Source organism: Hermetia illucens, chromosome 5, assembly GCF_905115235.1.
Source record: "Hermetia illucens chromosome 5, iHerIll2.2.curated.20191125, whole genome shotgun sequence".
Taxonomy (NCBI): Eukaryota; Metazoa; Arthropoda; class Insecta; order Diptera; family Stratiomyidae; genus Hermetia; species Hermetia illucens.
The window spans coordinates 114,562,670-114,576,980 of record NC_051853.1 but is presented as its reverse complement, the minus strand read 5'-3'; the positions used below and the strand labels follow the sequence as shown (position 1 = coordinate 114,576,980).

The 14,311-nt window shown below is 39.9% G+C and overlaps 1 protein-coding gene across 14 annotated transcripts in view; it reads left to right on the top strand.

Moving 5' to 3' along the window:
- LOC119657797 (cAMP-specific 3',5'-cyclic phosphodiesterase) overlaps positions 1–14,311 on the top strand; it is a 636,985-nt gene that overhangs the window by 600,650 nt on the left and 22,024 nt on the right. For 8 of the 14 annotated variants that reach the window (XM_038064893.1, XM_038064894.1, XM_038064881.1 and 5 more), the window contains 4 exons: positions 12–65; positions 4,232–4,336; positions 11,176–11,341; positions 11,444–11,537. In XM_038064893.1, the coding sequence (XP_037920821.1) occupies positions 12–65; positions 4,232–4,336; positions 11,176–11,341; positions 11,444–11,537 (419 nt within the window). The remainder of the gene's footprint in view (positions 1–11; positions 66–4,231; positions 4,337–11,175; positions 11,342–11,443; positions 11,538–14,311) is intronic. The other 6 variants (XM_038064885.1, XM_038064892.1, XM_038064882.1 and 3 more) reach the window with 5 other exon arrangements.

Here is a 14,311-nt window from a genome sequence, read left to right as displayed (position 1 = left end):
AACATTAAAAGTTGTCAACCTTTCAGGTTTAAAGAGCAAGAGCCGTCGGTCCTGATTGACAGATCGTATGTATTTGTTTTTTTCCAAATTCTTAGAATTTTTGAAACTAGTTGGCATTTTAGTAAATGATTTTTTTAGAGTATTTGCGTTGATAGAATAAGCTGCTAAGTGTAGATAGAATATGCACATGGTTGAATCTAGATACAACCTGATACCTTTGGCTGATAATGCATAAAGCTTTAATTGCTTCAATTTTACGCTGAAATTTTGGTTATTTGATTTTCAAAAGTACGTTTGAGAATAAGAAACAATATTTAAGACAAAAGTCTACTGATGGAATTCGAAGATCAAATAGTCAAGAATCGTTTCATTGCATCACGCTTCTCAGTTTGGATAGCAATTAGGAATGAAGTGGAGTTATCGTTTACGAGGATTCGTGCTCGTAAAGATAAATCAACTAACAAATCGAAAGAGGTCCGGATTCCATTGTATGCTTCCAAACTATCATACATTGCGCTTATATATACATAATACGCTTTTACGCTGAACTTAATTTTCTAGTGGTATTTCGTTTGACATCGCTGTGACAAAGAGCCGTACCTTTCAACGGCCCCTTGTTTAGATTTCCAACTCGGTGAAATCACCAAGTCAATTGGGTTCGTTTAATAATTTAAGTAGGTTCGCAGAGTACTCCGGTGATATCGGTTATTGGATAGATAATTGACCCTCATTTCTCTTCTGATTCAAAATTGTTATTTTTCAATTGTTAGATTTCGCAATAGTTATAAGCAGATAGAGTTTTATTGCTGAAACCATCTTTCTATTGAGCAGAAACCTTCAGCTTCGAGTTTGACACATTAAACTTTAAAGAAATGTAAACCCATGATTGTTTGCACATAGCTTGATATTTCCGTTTTAGTTTTAAGGATAGCCCAACTTCAGATAGAACGTGCGTACGTTAAGGGGTGAAACCACGTTAGAAGGCGTACACGTACTTTTTTAAGATTTCTTTTCAGTAGGAAAAATTATTCGGAATCCAATCAAATTGGGACATATTATTCATATTGCTAGCAACTTTTGAGATTTTTTTTGAAAAGTTTTAGTTAAAAATAAGGTCATAACTAAAGTTGTCCCATTGCGGGACGTGTTGCAACTTCAATTTTTATCTGATATCAAAAGGCGTTTAATTTTATATCACTAACTTATTTTTTAAATCAACCTCCATGCAGTTGAAAATAATCAGAATCAAAAATTTTCAAATGTTCACCATTTTTTTCACAAATTAAGCAAAAAAGGCACCTTTAGGAATATGGTATCATCCCAAATGTTAATTTATATTCTTGGCAATTTTATAAAGAATTTTATCTCCAAATTTCGTAATAATCGATTTATTACTTTTTAAGGTAGAATTCCCGCAAATGTAAAAAATATCGTTTTCAGAACAACCCGTTTGAAAAAAAAATTGTTAGAAATTCTTCTTTCGGATATGGAGACCTTTATCACTCTTCATTACGAACAAAATACAGTTACAACAAATACAAATGCATAACGCTACCAGATTTCGTAAGGACATAAAGCGATCATTTCCTGGGCAGTGAACCTTGAGCCTGTACCCGATAATCGCTCGCTTCTACCACTATAAAATCTAAAGGACCAGGAATTTCGCTTTGAAATCTCTGGAGCGTATTCTGGGATAGCTGGGCTAATGATTTTAGCAATAAAAAAAGTCAACTCTAAAAATCTCCCAATGTGGTTTCTCTCCTTAATTCATTATACACCATGAAGTTTGCCGCTTATGTCCTATGAACACATTTCAAAAATTAAATAATTGGACTAGAAGTTAATTTTGGTGTTCCACTTCAATAGTTAGGGTGTTATGTACGAAAGATAGTTAATTGAGATGCGATTCTCACGCTAATCAATTGTGTTCCAGTCGGAGAATATATACTGCCAACGAGAGGGTACATATTTATGTAATTAAATTCATTAAGTTGGTGGTTTTAGCAAGCTGGTTTTCGAGTAATATTCCAAAAAATGTGAGAGAAATTTCAACTGTTCAAGGGAAAAGATAGTCGGTAGGAATAGAGCGAAATTAAATGAGATTAACAAGTAATTTCTCTTATGAAGAACATATAAACCATGCTGATTAAGAAAGCATACATACAAATTTTCTTCATTTCTATTTTATCTCTGTGAGCTATTAGCATATGTTTAATCTTCGTCGCTTACAAAATCGAATGTAATTAGCACTAATGAGGAAAAGTAACTTCAAAATTATTATATTTTCGCCGACAGTCTAAAGTACACCCGAGAATTGTTTAACAAACCACGGTAAAGAAACTTTTGCATGATAAAATGCGATTTACTGTTCTGCGGAATAATATGACAATTAAAGAATGATTGCCTTCAGTTTACGCATCCAAATGAGAGGATAGCATAAACTTAAATAGCTTAATAACTATGAGACAGAGAAATAGAGGAGAAAGGGATTACTGAGTTTTCAAAGAGTTGAGTTCGCAGCCATTGAGCTGCTGAGATATTTCAGGTTGTATTGTATGCAATACAATGAGTAGTATTATGTTCCTTAGAATATTCAAGGCCATCTGGGAGCATTTCACGCCGACCCAACCTGCCAACACAATACTTACACATCTATATATTGAACATACACTTCACTAAATTTAAAATGACAAATGATTTAAGGTATCTAATTCGCGGACCACTTTACAAAAGTAGCATTTTCAGCTTTCAAGGGAAACATCAAGCTTATCATTTGTTGTTAGGTTCAGTAGAAAAAATCGATTCTTGTTTAAGGATGCCTATCCTAGTTCACTTATTAGGTTATGCTTATTCGGGTCTTTCGACTGAAGCGAATTTCTGAGATTTTATAACAAATTTATTATATGATATTTTCAGAATCATTAGCAACTTTTCATTAACTTTCATAAAGCTGACTTGCTACCTATATAGATATAATTAATGACTCGTAAATATCCCTATAGACGTTATCTATTTGACAGAAAGTTCGACAATTACAACCCAATACCCAGTTACTTTCTGTCAAAGGAATCAATTTCCAATTTCTAACTAAATTACAAAGCCCCTTTAGAAACTCATTAACTACTGAGTTCCAGCATATTCTATTCCTGAAAGTCTCTTTACCCTAAAAGGAAAACTTTTCAAAAGTTGTTTTAAATTTTAAGGCTTTTGATGATATACCTATGATCCATGACCTGATTAGGAGTTGAATTCGTTGCTTAATTTTTCTCTCAAATACAAACATGTGATATTTTCAAAAATCAGTGCTTGGATAGATTGAATATGATCGAACAAATCATCACATAATCTATCAAAATTCCGTTCGGTTTTTGCCATTTCATTCCTAAGGTTTTGTGGAACACCTTGTTTAAATCACTGTCTGTAAAGTGGTGGAGTAGGGGACTGAAAAATGCGCACTTAAATCAAAAGCCCATTCTTAGAAATTCAATCACGGTGGTGCTTCTGTAGATCGAGGCCTCAAAACATTTTCCACTCATGTATCTGCTCAAATAAAGTGCAAATCCTCCTTGAGTTCATCCTAGAACCATAAAATTTTGCAATAATATAAGGCCATAATATGGGGCACCATACTGGAAAGTTTGGTGGAAATCCTTTTTTCATGTAAATGTACTTCACCGTAAAATATCATAAGTGGAACGTTAGTATCATATTAAAGTGAATAATCTGACATACCTTATGCTTATATACTATGAGCTAATATGTATATGGAACCGCCGGGCTGCCAAATATTCTTATATAAAGAAACCACAAAACCTTTCATACTTAAAGCACTGAGCTTCCGGTTTTCGAATTATTCTAGTTCTAGTTGTTCCGATTGTAGTACACGTCTTGGTGTTCCAGCACGTAGATTTCCTCGTTCATCGTTTTTTGAACCTTTCTTGGTGGAGGGAAATTCAATAGAAATTCTGACGACTCTATATCTTATGGAATTTCAAGGAAATGTTTTGAAAATGTGAATAGTGGGATGATTAGAGAATCGTTCGTAGCTTTCCTAGAGGAGAAGTAATTTTGGTTTGTGTTTGTTATGTGTGTGGTAATACGAGTACTGATTAGGGTTGGTAGTTGTACGCAGCCTTAGGCTAGATTCTTTAATTGCATACTTTCACCGATAGTGTTCTTCAACATTTTATCTATTTGGTTTATAATGTTTTTCTGTAATTATTACTTATAGTCATGGAGAAGACTTGATTGTTACACCGTTCGCCCAGATTCTTGCCAGTTTACGATCAGTACGGAATAACTTGATTAGTTTGACGAATGTCCAAGCGACAAACAAGTAAGTATCAACTTTTATGTTCACCTAATTTCTAAACTTTACTAACTTATGACTATAAATTGGTTGGCAGCCTAAAAAAACAGGTGAAAAGTTGGAAATAGAGAATTTGAAACAACATATGTTTGGGTCGAATCGAAAACTTAAAGTTTACGATGCCCAAAAACAAAATAAAAAATATGCACGGAATGAATCATAACTATTATTCTGTTAAGGGAAAGTCGCATCGCGTCCTTGAAGAACTATTGTGCCCCTTTTACTGGTTATAGTGTACCTATTGATCATAGTATCTCAAGCAGGCCTGTAACCGTTAGGAACTTTAGTATGTTCCCCACTTCCAGATGTTTCAGCTTTGCATTTGGTATTAAGTGTTCTCCCAGATGTCTCGACCTGCTTTGCACAAGTGCCGGACACTGTCCCAGGACGTGTATAGAGGTTTCGTCCTCCTCCTCACAAAACCTGCAGGCAGTGTCCGTAGATATCCCTAGCTTCCCTAGATGATAGGTCAGCCGACAATGACCAGTGAGAATTCCCACTATGATTCGGAAGTTCTTTTTGGTGAGGTTTAAGCAATTCTTTGTCCGCATGGGTTCGTATCCCCCAATAACCAACCAGGACTGCTCCACCCCTGGTAATCCCGCCCAATATAGTTCCCTCAACCGTTTGTCTTCATTTCTTAGATTCATAGCCATGAAACCGTTTCCGATTCCACAGAAGGGTTCTGGCCCGTGTAAAGGCATCCCTGCTCCCTTCTTGGCTAGTTCGTCCGCTGCCTCGTTGTCTTCCAACCCAGCATGGCCTGGAACCCAAAGTATCCAGACCTTGTTGGACGAGCCGACTGTATTCAGTCTCTCAAAGCATTCCCATACCAGTTTAGAGTTCACCTGGTTGGACTTAAGTGTCTTGATCGCTGCTTGGCTATCGGTGAGAATAGCTATGTTCTGCCCCCTGTAGTTCCTTTGCAGATTAAAGGAGGCACATTTGTCTATGGCGTATATTTCCGCCTGGAATATGCTAGTGTACCTGCCCATTAGCTCAAAGTACATTTTCCTTGGACTAATGACGCCGGTACCCACTCCCTCTGCTGTGAGGGATCCGTCAGTGTACCAAGTAATCAGTTGCTGATTTAAGCCGTATGTCCCAGCCACGTTTTCCCAGTTTGTCTTGTTACTCCAACGTGTTTCAAACTTCTTATCAAAGTGAAACCTCGTTGCCATGTTATCCCTCGGTATCAGTAATTCGGGATACCGCCTAGAAAGGATATCAATCTTCCTTCGATTTAGGCAGCTCCCCGCCTCACTCATACTACCGGCCATCCTGAATATTGACCTCCTTGCCTGCATCTGTATGTGCAGATGGAGAGGGGTTAATCCCAGAAGGACGTCCAAGGATGCCATTGGGCATGTCCTCATTACCCCATTGATACACACGCAAGCCAGCATTTGGAGCTTATGTAATTCCCTGGCTTGTGTACTGAGTTCGGTTCTTTCTGCCCAGATTACCGCTCCATAGGTAATCATTGCATTGCAGTATATATCCAAAGTAGTATCTTCGGGCTGCAACCCCATTTTTTTCCTGCTATGGATCTGCATGTCATCAGAGCCCTCGTGGCTTTCCGACAAGTGTTTCCGACATGTGTCTTCCAGAATAATTTTTGGTCTAACCTAATTCCCAAATATTTGACCTCTGTTTCTCGTTTCACTTCCATATCATGTAATGTTATGGCTCTCAGGTGATCCAGCTTACGCCTCCTAGTGAATGGTACTATGGTGGTTTTGGTTGGGTTGATCCGCAGTCCCACCTTGGATTCTATCACATAGGGTATCTTCATATTTGCCTCTACAGATTAAAACAATGTCGTCTGCGTAGCCCTGGACTTGTATTCCAGTATCATAACTAGCGTGTTACAATTTTTTTTCAAAATACAGTTACTAATTAGAGGCGGGGGTTACACTGATATCCTAGAATGCTAAAATATTAATTCGGGGGTCGTACATTGAAATCCTACTATAGACACTACTAGATTCTTAGGTTTCCAATTTATTAATTTTTCTCCAGCACAATATCTCTCTAACTGATCAGCAATTTCATCATCTTGGGCAAAAGCAATCACAAATGGAAAGAAAAATGAGGAGGGAAATTTACATATAATCGGATAATGAAAATGAAGTAAGGAGTTCGGAAAAGAAGTATTATAATGACAATAAGCATGAACCGGATATTGGGAAGGGAAAGTGTCCCATCGTTTCTGTGTCGAAGACATTTTATTTAAACTAGGTTATTCACAAATATATTCGAATTTCCCCGGAGGGACAAGCATTAACCCCAAATAGGAGCATTTGCTGCTAGAGGTTCGTCCAAGGTGAAAATCAGACACAGGCAAAAGCAAAGATTGTGGCCGACTCCGGCCGCCAGCATTTAGAACCATAAACTAAAAAGCAAGAAAAAAAAAGATTGACGGCTAAAGACTGGCTGACAGAACTCTAGAAAAACGAACAAGCTCGCAATCAAATTGAAGTAGCTAAATATTTCGTCCCTGTAAAGTCAAAAGAAGACAGGGACGAAATAGCGGTAACAGCGTCAAGAATACCACAGGACAAAGCTCGCCAACGCGTAAGGAAATAATAAAAAATAGAATGGAAAAGAAAAGGCGGAAAACGCTAAAGAAATCGCAGGTGATGCCATATCTAGAACAAAATCAAATCACAACTTTCAGAAAAAAGTGACTTAAGTTCAGCAAAACAAACTAGAGCTGCTAGCAGAAAACTGGGTTCATTAGAACAAAAGCACAGAACACTAACTCTGTTAATAATGAACGACGCGCCGGTAGAAGATGTTGAGAAGTTTCAATTTGCTGGGCTGGATTAACACCACAAATGACAATCTAACTAATTAGAAACTTGAAACTTCCAGTGTTCAATTGTGATGTGTATTAAAAAATTCTGCTTTGCAAGAGGGGTACGTGGATCACAAAAAGACATTATTAAATGGTTACGAATGTTGATCAACAATTGCCAGAACACTATATTCGGACGAAAGTATCATATTCTACAAATTTTTCGCTTTTCATCAAATTTTTCTGGAACCGAAACTGGCACTGGAAAGAAGCTCTATTTTATTATATTTATGATAATATACGAGTACATATTCGTTTATGAGGAGCCGAATAACTAACACTCGCCAACGCCCGTCGACACCTTAAAAGATAACATATTGATCTCTAATGTTTCAACTCCACTTTCCAGATTAACATATCCGGTCTAGGCCTACCTTAATAAGTAACTCTTGACATCCCGGTTTTGCGCCGAGGTCCACCAATTCGATATCACTAAAAGCTGTCTGGCGTCCTGATCTACGCCATCGCTCCATTTTAAACAGGATCTGCCTCGTCTTCGTTCTCTACCATAGATGTTGCCCTTATAGACTTTCCGGGTGGGATCATCCTTATTCATACGGATTAAATGACCCGCCCACCGTAGCCTATTGAGCCGGATTTTATCCACAACCGGACGGTCATGGTATCGCTCATAGATTTCGTCATTATGTAGGCTACGGAATCGTCCATCCTCATGTAGGGGGCCAAAAATTCCTTGGATGATTCTTCTCTCGAACGCGGCCAAGAGTTCGCAATTCTTCTTGCTAAGAACCCAAGTCTCCGAGGAATACATGAGGACTGGTAAGATCATTGTCTTGACAGTAAGAGCTGGCTGACAACAACTGTGTGCGGATTTCATCATCGTAGCTGTTATCGATTGTGATTTTCGACCCTAGATAGGAGAAATTATCAACGGTCTGAAAGTTGTATTCTCCTATTTTTATTCTTCCCGTTTGACCAGTGCGGTTTGATGTTGTTGGTTGGTTGGTATTCGATGCTGACGTTGCCATCATATACTTTGTCTTGCCTTCATTGATGCGCAGCTCAAGATCTCGCGCCGCCTGCTCGATCTGGATGAAGGCAGTTTGTACGTCTCGGGTGGTTCTTCCCATGATGTCGATATCGTCAGCATAGGCCAATAGTTGGGTGAACTTAAAGAGGATCGTACCTCTTGCAATTACCTCAGCATCACGGATCACTTTCTCGAGGGCCAGGTTAAATAGGGCGCATTATAGGGCATCTCCTTGTCGTAGACCGTTGTTGATGTCGAATGGTCTTGAGAGTGATCCTGCTGCTTCTATCTGGCCTCGCACATTGGTCAGGGTCAGCCTAGTCAGTCTTATCAATTTCGTCGGGATACCGAATTCTCTCATGCCAGTGTACAGTTTTACCCTGCTATCATAGGTGGCTTTAAACTCGATGAATAGATGGTGCAACTGTTGTCCATATTCCAACAGTTTTTCCATCGCTTGCCGCACAGAGAAAGTCTGATCTGTTGCTGATTTGTCTGGAGTGAAGCCTCTTTGGTATGGCCCAATGATGTTCTGGGCGTATGGGGCTATCCGGCCTAGCAAGATAGTGGTTAATATCTTATAGATGGTACTCAGCAACGTGATACCTCTATAATTGCTGCACTGTGTGATATCTCCCTTTTTATGTATGAGACAGATAATGCCTCGTTGCCAATCGTCCGGCTGTAATTCCATCGGCTCCTGGCGATTTATGATTTTTAAGCCGATGAATTGCACGGACCATTTCTCCTATACTTGGTGGTGACAGTATTTGTCTGTCGTCTTCAGTTGGCGGGACCTGCAACTCGCCGATGTTCTGGTTGTTCAGTAGCTCATCAAAGTACTCAACCCATCGCTCTAATATGCCCATTCTGTCGGAAATCAGATTTCCCTCTTTGTCTCGGCAGGATGAGCATCGAGGTGTATAAGGCTTTATCCTGCTGACTTGTTGGTAAAACTTGCGCGCCTGGTGCGGTTGCTCCCTGTACTTTTCTAGCTCACAGACTTGTTGGTTCTCCCAGGCTTCCTTTTTCCGTCTGTGAAGTCTCTTCTCCGCTCGACAGAGTTCGTGATAAGTCTCTGCGCGTGCCCGCGTTCTTTGAGAATGCAACATTACTCGGTATGCGGCATTCTTCCGTTCCGTTGCTAGCTTAGATTCATCGTCAAACCAGCCATTCCGACTCCTTTTGCGGCTGGGGCCGTATCCATGATAACGTTCTTCAGGTGGTTGTGAAGATCATTTGTTGATGCTTCATCTCCAGGTCCTCTGTTGACTGCGGTTATTGCGGCATCCATTTCCCTCTTATAGGTGTCGCGGAGGGTTGTGTTGTGGGTGGCTTCAGTATTCACTCTCACCTGATTGTCAGAAGGGATTCTAGGTGGTATTGTTATTCGAGCTCGGAGCACCATGCCAACGAGATAGTGATCCGAGTCTATATTGGCACCCCTATATGTTCTGACATTCATCAAGGCTGAGAGGTGGCGGCGTTGAACCAGCACGTGATCAATTTGGTTGAAAGTGGTCCCGTCTGGAGGGACCCACGTATGTTTGTGAACCGCTTTCCGTACAAACCAGGTACTTGCAACAACCATTTCGTGTAATGCTGCTAACTGGATAATGCGCAGTCCGTTATCATTTGTTTTTTCGTGTAAGCTATGGGAGCCAACGTATCGCCTGAATACGGGCTCCTTCCCTACTTGACTGTTGAAATCTCCAAGTATGATTTTGATATCATACTTGGGACAGGCTTCGAGGGTCCGCTCAACTGCCTCGTAGAAGGTATCCTTCTCCGACTCTGCAGTCTCCTTTGTTGGGGCGTGAACGTTTATGAGGCTTATATTTCTGAACTTGCCTCGCAAACGCAGAGTGCATAGCCTTTCACTTATATTTTCGAAGCCGTTAACAGCAGGTTTCATTTTTTGGCTGACTAAGAAACCTACTCCGAGCACATGGTTTACTGGATGACCAGGAAATCGGTCCCTGTCCATCGCATCTCTTGTGACGCTGTTACATTAGCTCTATATTGGGACAGGGTATCGGCTAGTTTAGTTAACAGTCGCTATATTACCTCAAGAAGATTATATACAAGGGATTCACCTCCCAGTACATTCTCTGGAATTTTATATTGCGTATCTTCCACCACTAAGGGAGTTTGGTGACCAAAATTCCGCGTATAAGGGCTGGTGTTATTGCTGTGTATGTAGTGCAGTGCATTGGTGTGGGTCCACGTGATTGCAAACACATGACTAAGAGTTGCTGTGAGCACGTGGCAGTATCTGTCATAACAATAGATATTGCTGTGTATGGTTTCCTACATGCTACCAGGAACTTAAAGGTCCATTTCGAATTAATGGTAATTGATCTTAATGAAATCACAGATCGAATGCTTCTGCAAAATTCCTCTATGGGAAACTTGGTGGAAGCAAACACATACAAAATACTCGGCATTAGATTCATGTTTGCTTTCCTAGGAAGCGTTTATAGTCTTCTTGAGTACCGAAGATTTTCTTGCGTGAAGAGTGCTTCCATACCCAATCAAGAGAACTTTCAGAAAAGATGTCGTCCAACAATGCAGGGATATTGCTGCCTATGTATCTGACGGTTCTTGAAACGATATACACACACATGTGCATCTGTAAGCAGAAAACCCTTTGATTGCTTTTTTCGCCGTCTTAATTGATTTGATGTAGTGTGAGTCTATGTTGGCCATATTTTTAAAATCCTTAATTTATTGTTACACCTGCAGTATTTCAGCGTCTGAATTAATTTATTGTAATGCGAAGTTAACCGATGAAATCGACTATGTGTGAATTTCCAACTTTTCACCGAAATTTGACAGAAATATGAACAGGTGTTCCATCTTCCATTATTATCAAGTAGTCCATTAACACATCCCGTAATTTTCATTTTCCCCGCCTACCTTTTTATATATCATAAATATTATTAATAAAACAAGATCCAGGCGATCAACGTCAACATCGAGCAATACCCGCAATGTCGTTCCCGGCGATGAGGCCTACGTTCGACTAGCCATGGACACCGTGGAGGAATTGGATTGGTGCTTGGATCAGCTGGAGACTATCCAAACGCACAGGAGTGTGTCAGATATGGCGTCGCTTAAGGTAAGTTGTCTTTTCATACACTACACTATATTTTCACCAAATAACAACAAAAAGCCTTTGTTGCATTTTTCGTATCTTGATTACGTTCCTCTTATTTTCCAGTTCAAACGAATGTTGAATAAGGAATTATCACACTTCAGTGAGTCGAGTAGGTCCGGCAATCAGATATCGGAATACATTTGTTCAACCTTTCTGGGTAAGTTATTTCTATCTTGTTTGAATTATGGGATTGAGATAAGTTTGAAGATAACATTATGAAGGTCGTTCACGATACGACCGTTTTGAAGGTTTTGTGTAAAATAAAACTTTATTAAAATCGACTCACTGTCTGTCTGTTTGTCTGTTGATCTGGGAGATAAGGGAGTTAAAACTCAAAATTTACGCACCATAAAGTGTAGGAGCTTTCGTTCTGATAACCTATCCAACCAAAAAATCTTAGAAAAAGAAGATAATGCATCTATCTCAAAATATATGCAATTCTGATATCTGTACGCGGTTCACTGGTGCAACCAGCAGTGTAATTGTCGCCCCTACTTAATGTATGACCTATCTACTGCCACTTACGGTTTTCGACCCCATCGGGTACGGGTGGCAGGCCTGTGCGCCGACCAAGTTTCTCGTTTGAAATAGTATCAGGCCGGCTTGCTCCAATGATACGACGCAGACAGGTGTTAATGAAGGCTTGCAGCTTTCGAACATTAGCACAGAATAGTCTCAGTTTGAGCTTGGTGCTGAAATAGCGACATTTCCAGATTTTAGACAAGGCAACGAAAGCGGATTTGGCGCTGTGAATGCGTCGGGCAACATCCAGTTCGATGCTACCCCCAGGCAGAAACTATACTTCTTAGATATACAAATTGATCAACGTGAAATCCTGGCCACAATTTACTCCGACATTTTGCCTCGATATAGCACGTGACATTTTGCGCCACCCTATGTTGCTCTGATAATAACTATTAGTTTTTCTGGAATGCATTTCCTACGTAGACCACACCAGATAAACTAATTGTTCACGATGTGAAAAGCATTCTCGAATTCAATGAAGAGCAGGTAGAGCGAAGATGACTTTCTCAGGAAAATGTCTGTCTCGAATAAATGTCGATTTCAGATATATATCCGCGCCAGAGAAACATTCATCTCCTCATCTGGCTATTTTAGACATCAGACAGACGAATGTCTGTTTCAGTCCAAGTCTCTTTCTGTATCAGACAAATGTCTTGAACCAGACAAATGTCTTGAATTTGTACACATTTACAAGCGTGTTGGCTACGTTTGTCTGATTTCTGAGGCAGACACAGATATATGTCTAATTAATGTCCGTTTAATATCTCTAGATTTGGAGAAGGAGATGTTCAAATCAAACACAAACCATTAAGCCAAACAATTGAGAACATAGTCAGAGCTATTAGGATGCTTTGTAATAGGCCATAGAAGAAAGAAAGAAAACGTAAGGAAGGACCAAAATCTGCTGCTCTAACAGTCTCAAACACGCGACACCAAATCGACCTACAACCAAGTAAAAGAGTGAGAGAAAAAGAGGGGAATCTTCAGGGAACCAACAGGCGCCTCAAAGGAAAAAATACTTTGAGCAATCCAAAAAATGGAACCGAAAGTTCGAAAGGAGGAAAATTCTTCTGCGAGTGTGAATGTCGGCTAGCGAAGTGAAATCCAAAGCAAATTGAAACGGGGCATGGAGCCAAGTCGTGAAAAAAAAAACAGAAAAAGAAAACAAATTCGCTCACGGGCAATTTTAATCTCCTGCGAGAAAAATCTATCATACGACGTAAGGAGATGGAGTCCACTGGCCAATGTAGATGAAGTAAGTACCTATTGAAAAGTAGGTCTGGTTCAATAGTAGGTGTGACTTTTGTCAGCCCTGCGCTGACGCGTAACATGTCCTGGCAAGTTAGCGAGGACTTCAAGTAGAGTGACCACCAGACAATCACCTGCTATAGATCTGCGGTATAATAGGCACAATAAAACTCCGAATTTTTACGGCATATCGAATAAGCCCTGAAATCAAAAACGGACGTGCTCACTGATTTGTTCAAAGTGTACATGTCTAAAGAGATATTTCCTGCAGCAGAGTACTACTGGCAAGGCTTGTAAACTTTGAAGTGAACCATCCCCATATGTCTATTAGACGCTATGGGGGAAGTATCGGAGCGAATAATTTACAATCGAGATCAACCACTGATGCAATCAAATTGGCTACTGGTTTGGCTGCAAGTGCAATTCGCGGAGAGGGTGTGTGGTGTTTGTATGGTGGGAGAGGCAAAGCCTCTGATCTCTCAGATCCTAGTGGTCCATTGTACTCGAATCCTCCTTCTCACGGAATATCCTGGATTCATTTATGTATTGCAGAATTTCCGTTGGTGGATGTGATGCTATTCGCTGCAGCCCATCAGCATAAATGCGGAAAGGGTAATTGCAGCAAATTTGCGTGGTGGTGACCCTGGATATGAGAAATCGATTCAATTCGGCCAATTGGAACCTTATAACACAGTCTCTGGAGAGTATTGGTGCTCCCACCTAAATCACTACTACTGTCGATACTTACTTGCGACGTTGGACGTTCTCGTATGACACGGATAATGGGAGTTGGAAGTCACATCATAGTGATGATAGATGCAAAACCAGTTTTAAGCAGCACATAGAGAATAATAATAATAATCGTTGGCGCAACAATCCATATTGGATCAGGGCCTTGAAGTGTAAGTAGCTAAGTAGCTTTGTACTGATGAAGGTAGTAAGTTGCTCCCGAAATATATATACACTATAAAATAAAACTATGGTTTGGGGTAAGCTCTACTGGTCTATCAATTTTAGACTTAACTATAAATAGAAGATAATATTTAACCTCTCAGCTGAAGAGTATCCATGAACTTTGAAACGTCAAACTTAAAATGCCCCATAAATGCCTAAAAACAGCAATTGGTTCAATGCCTACAGAATGCAGGGCACTTATAC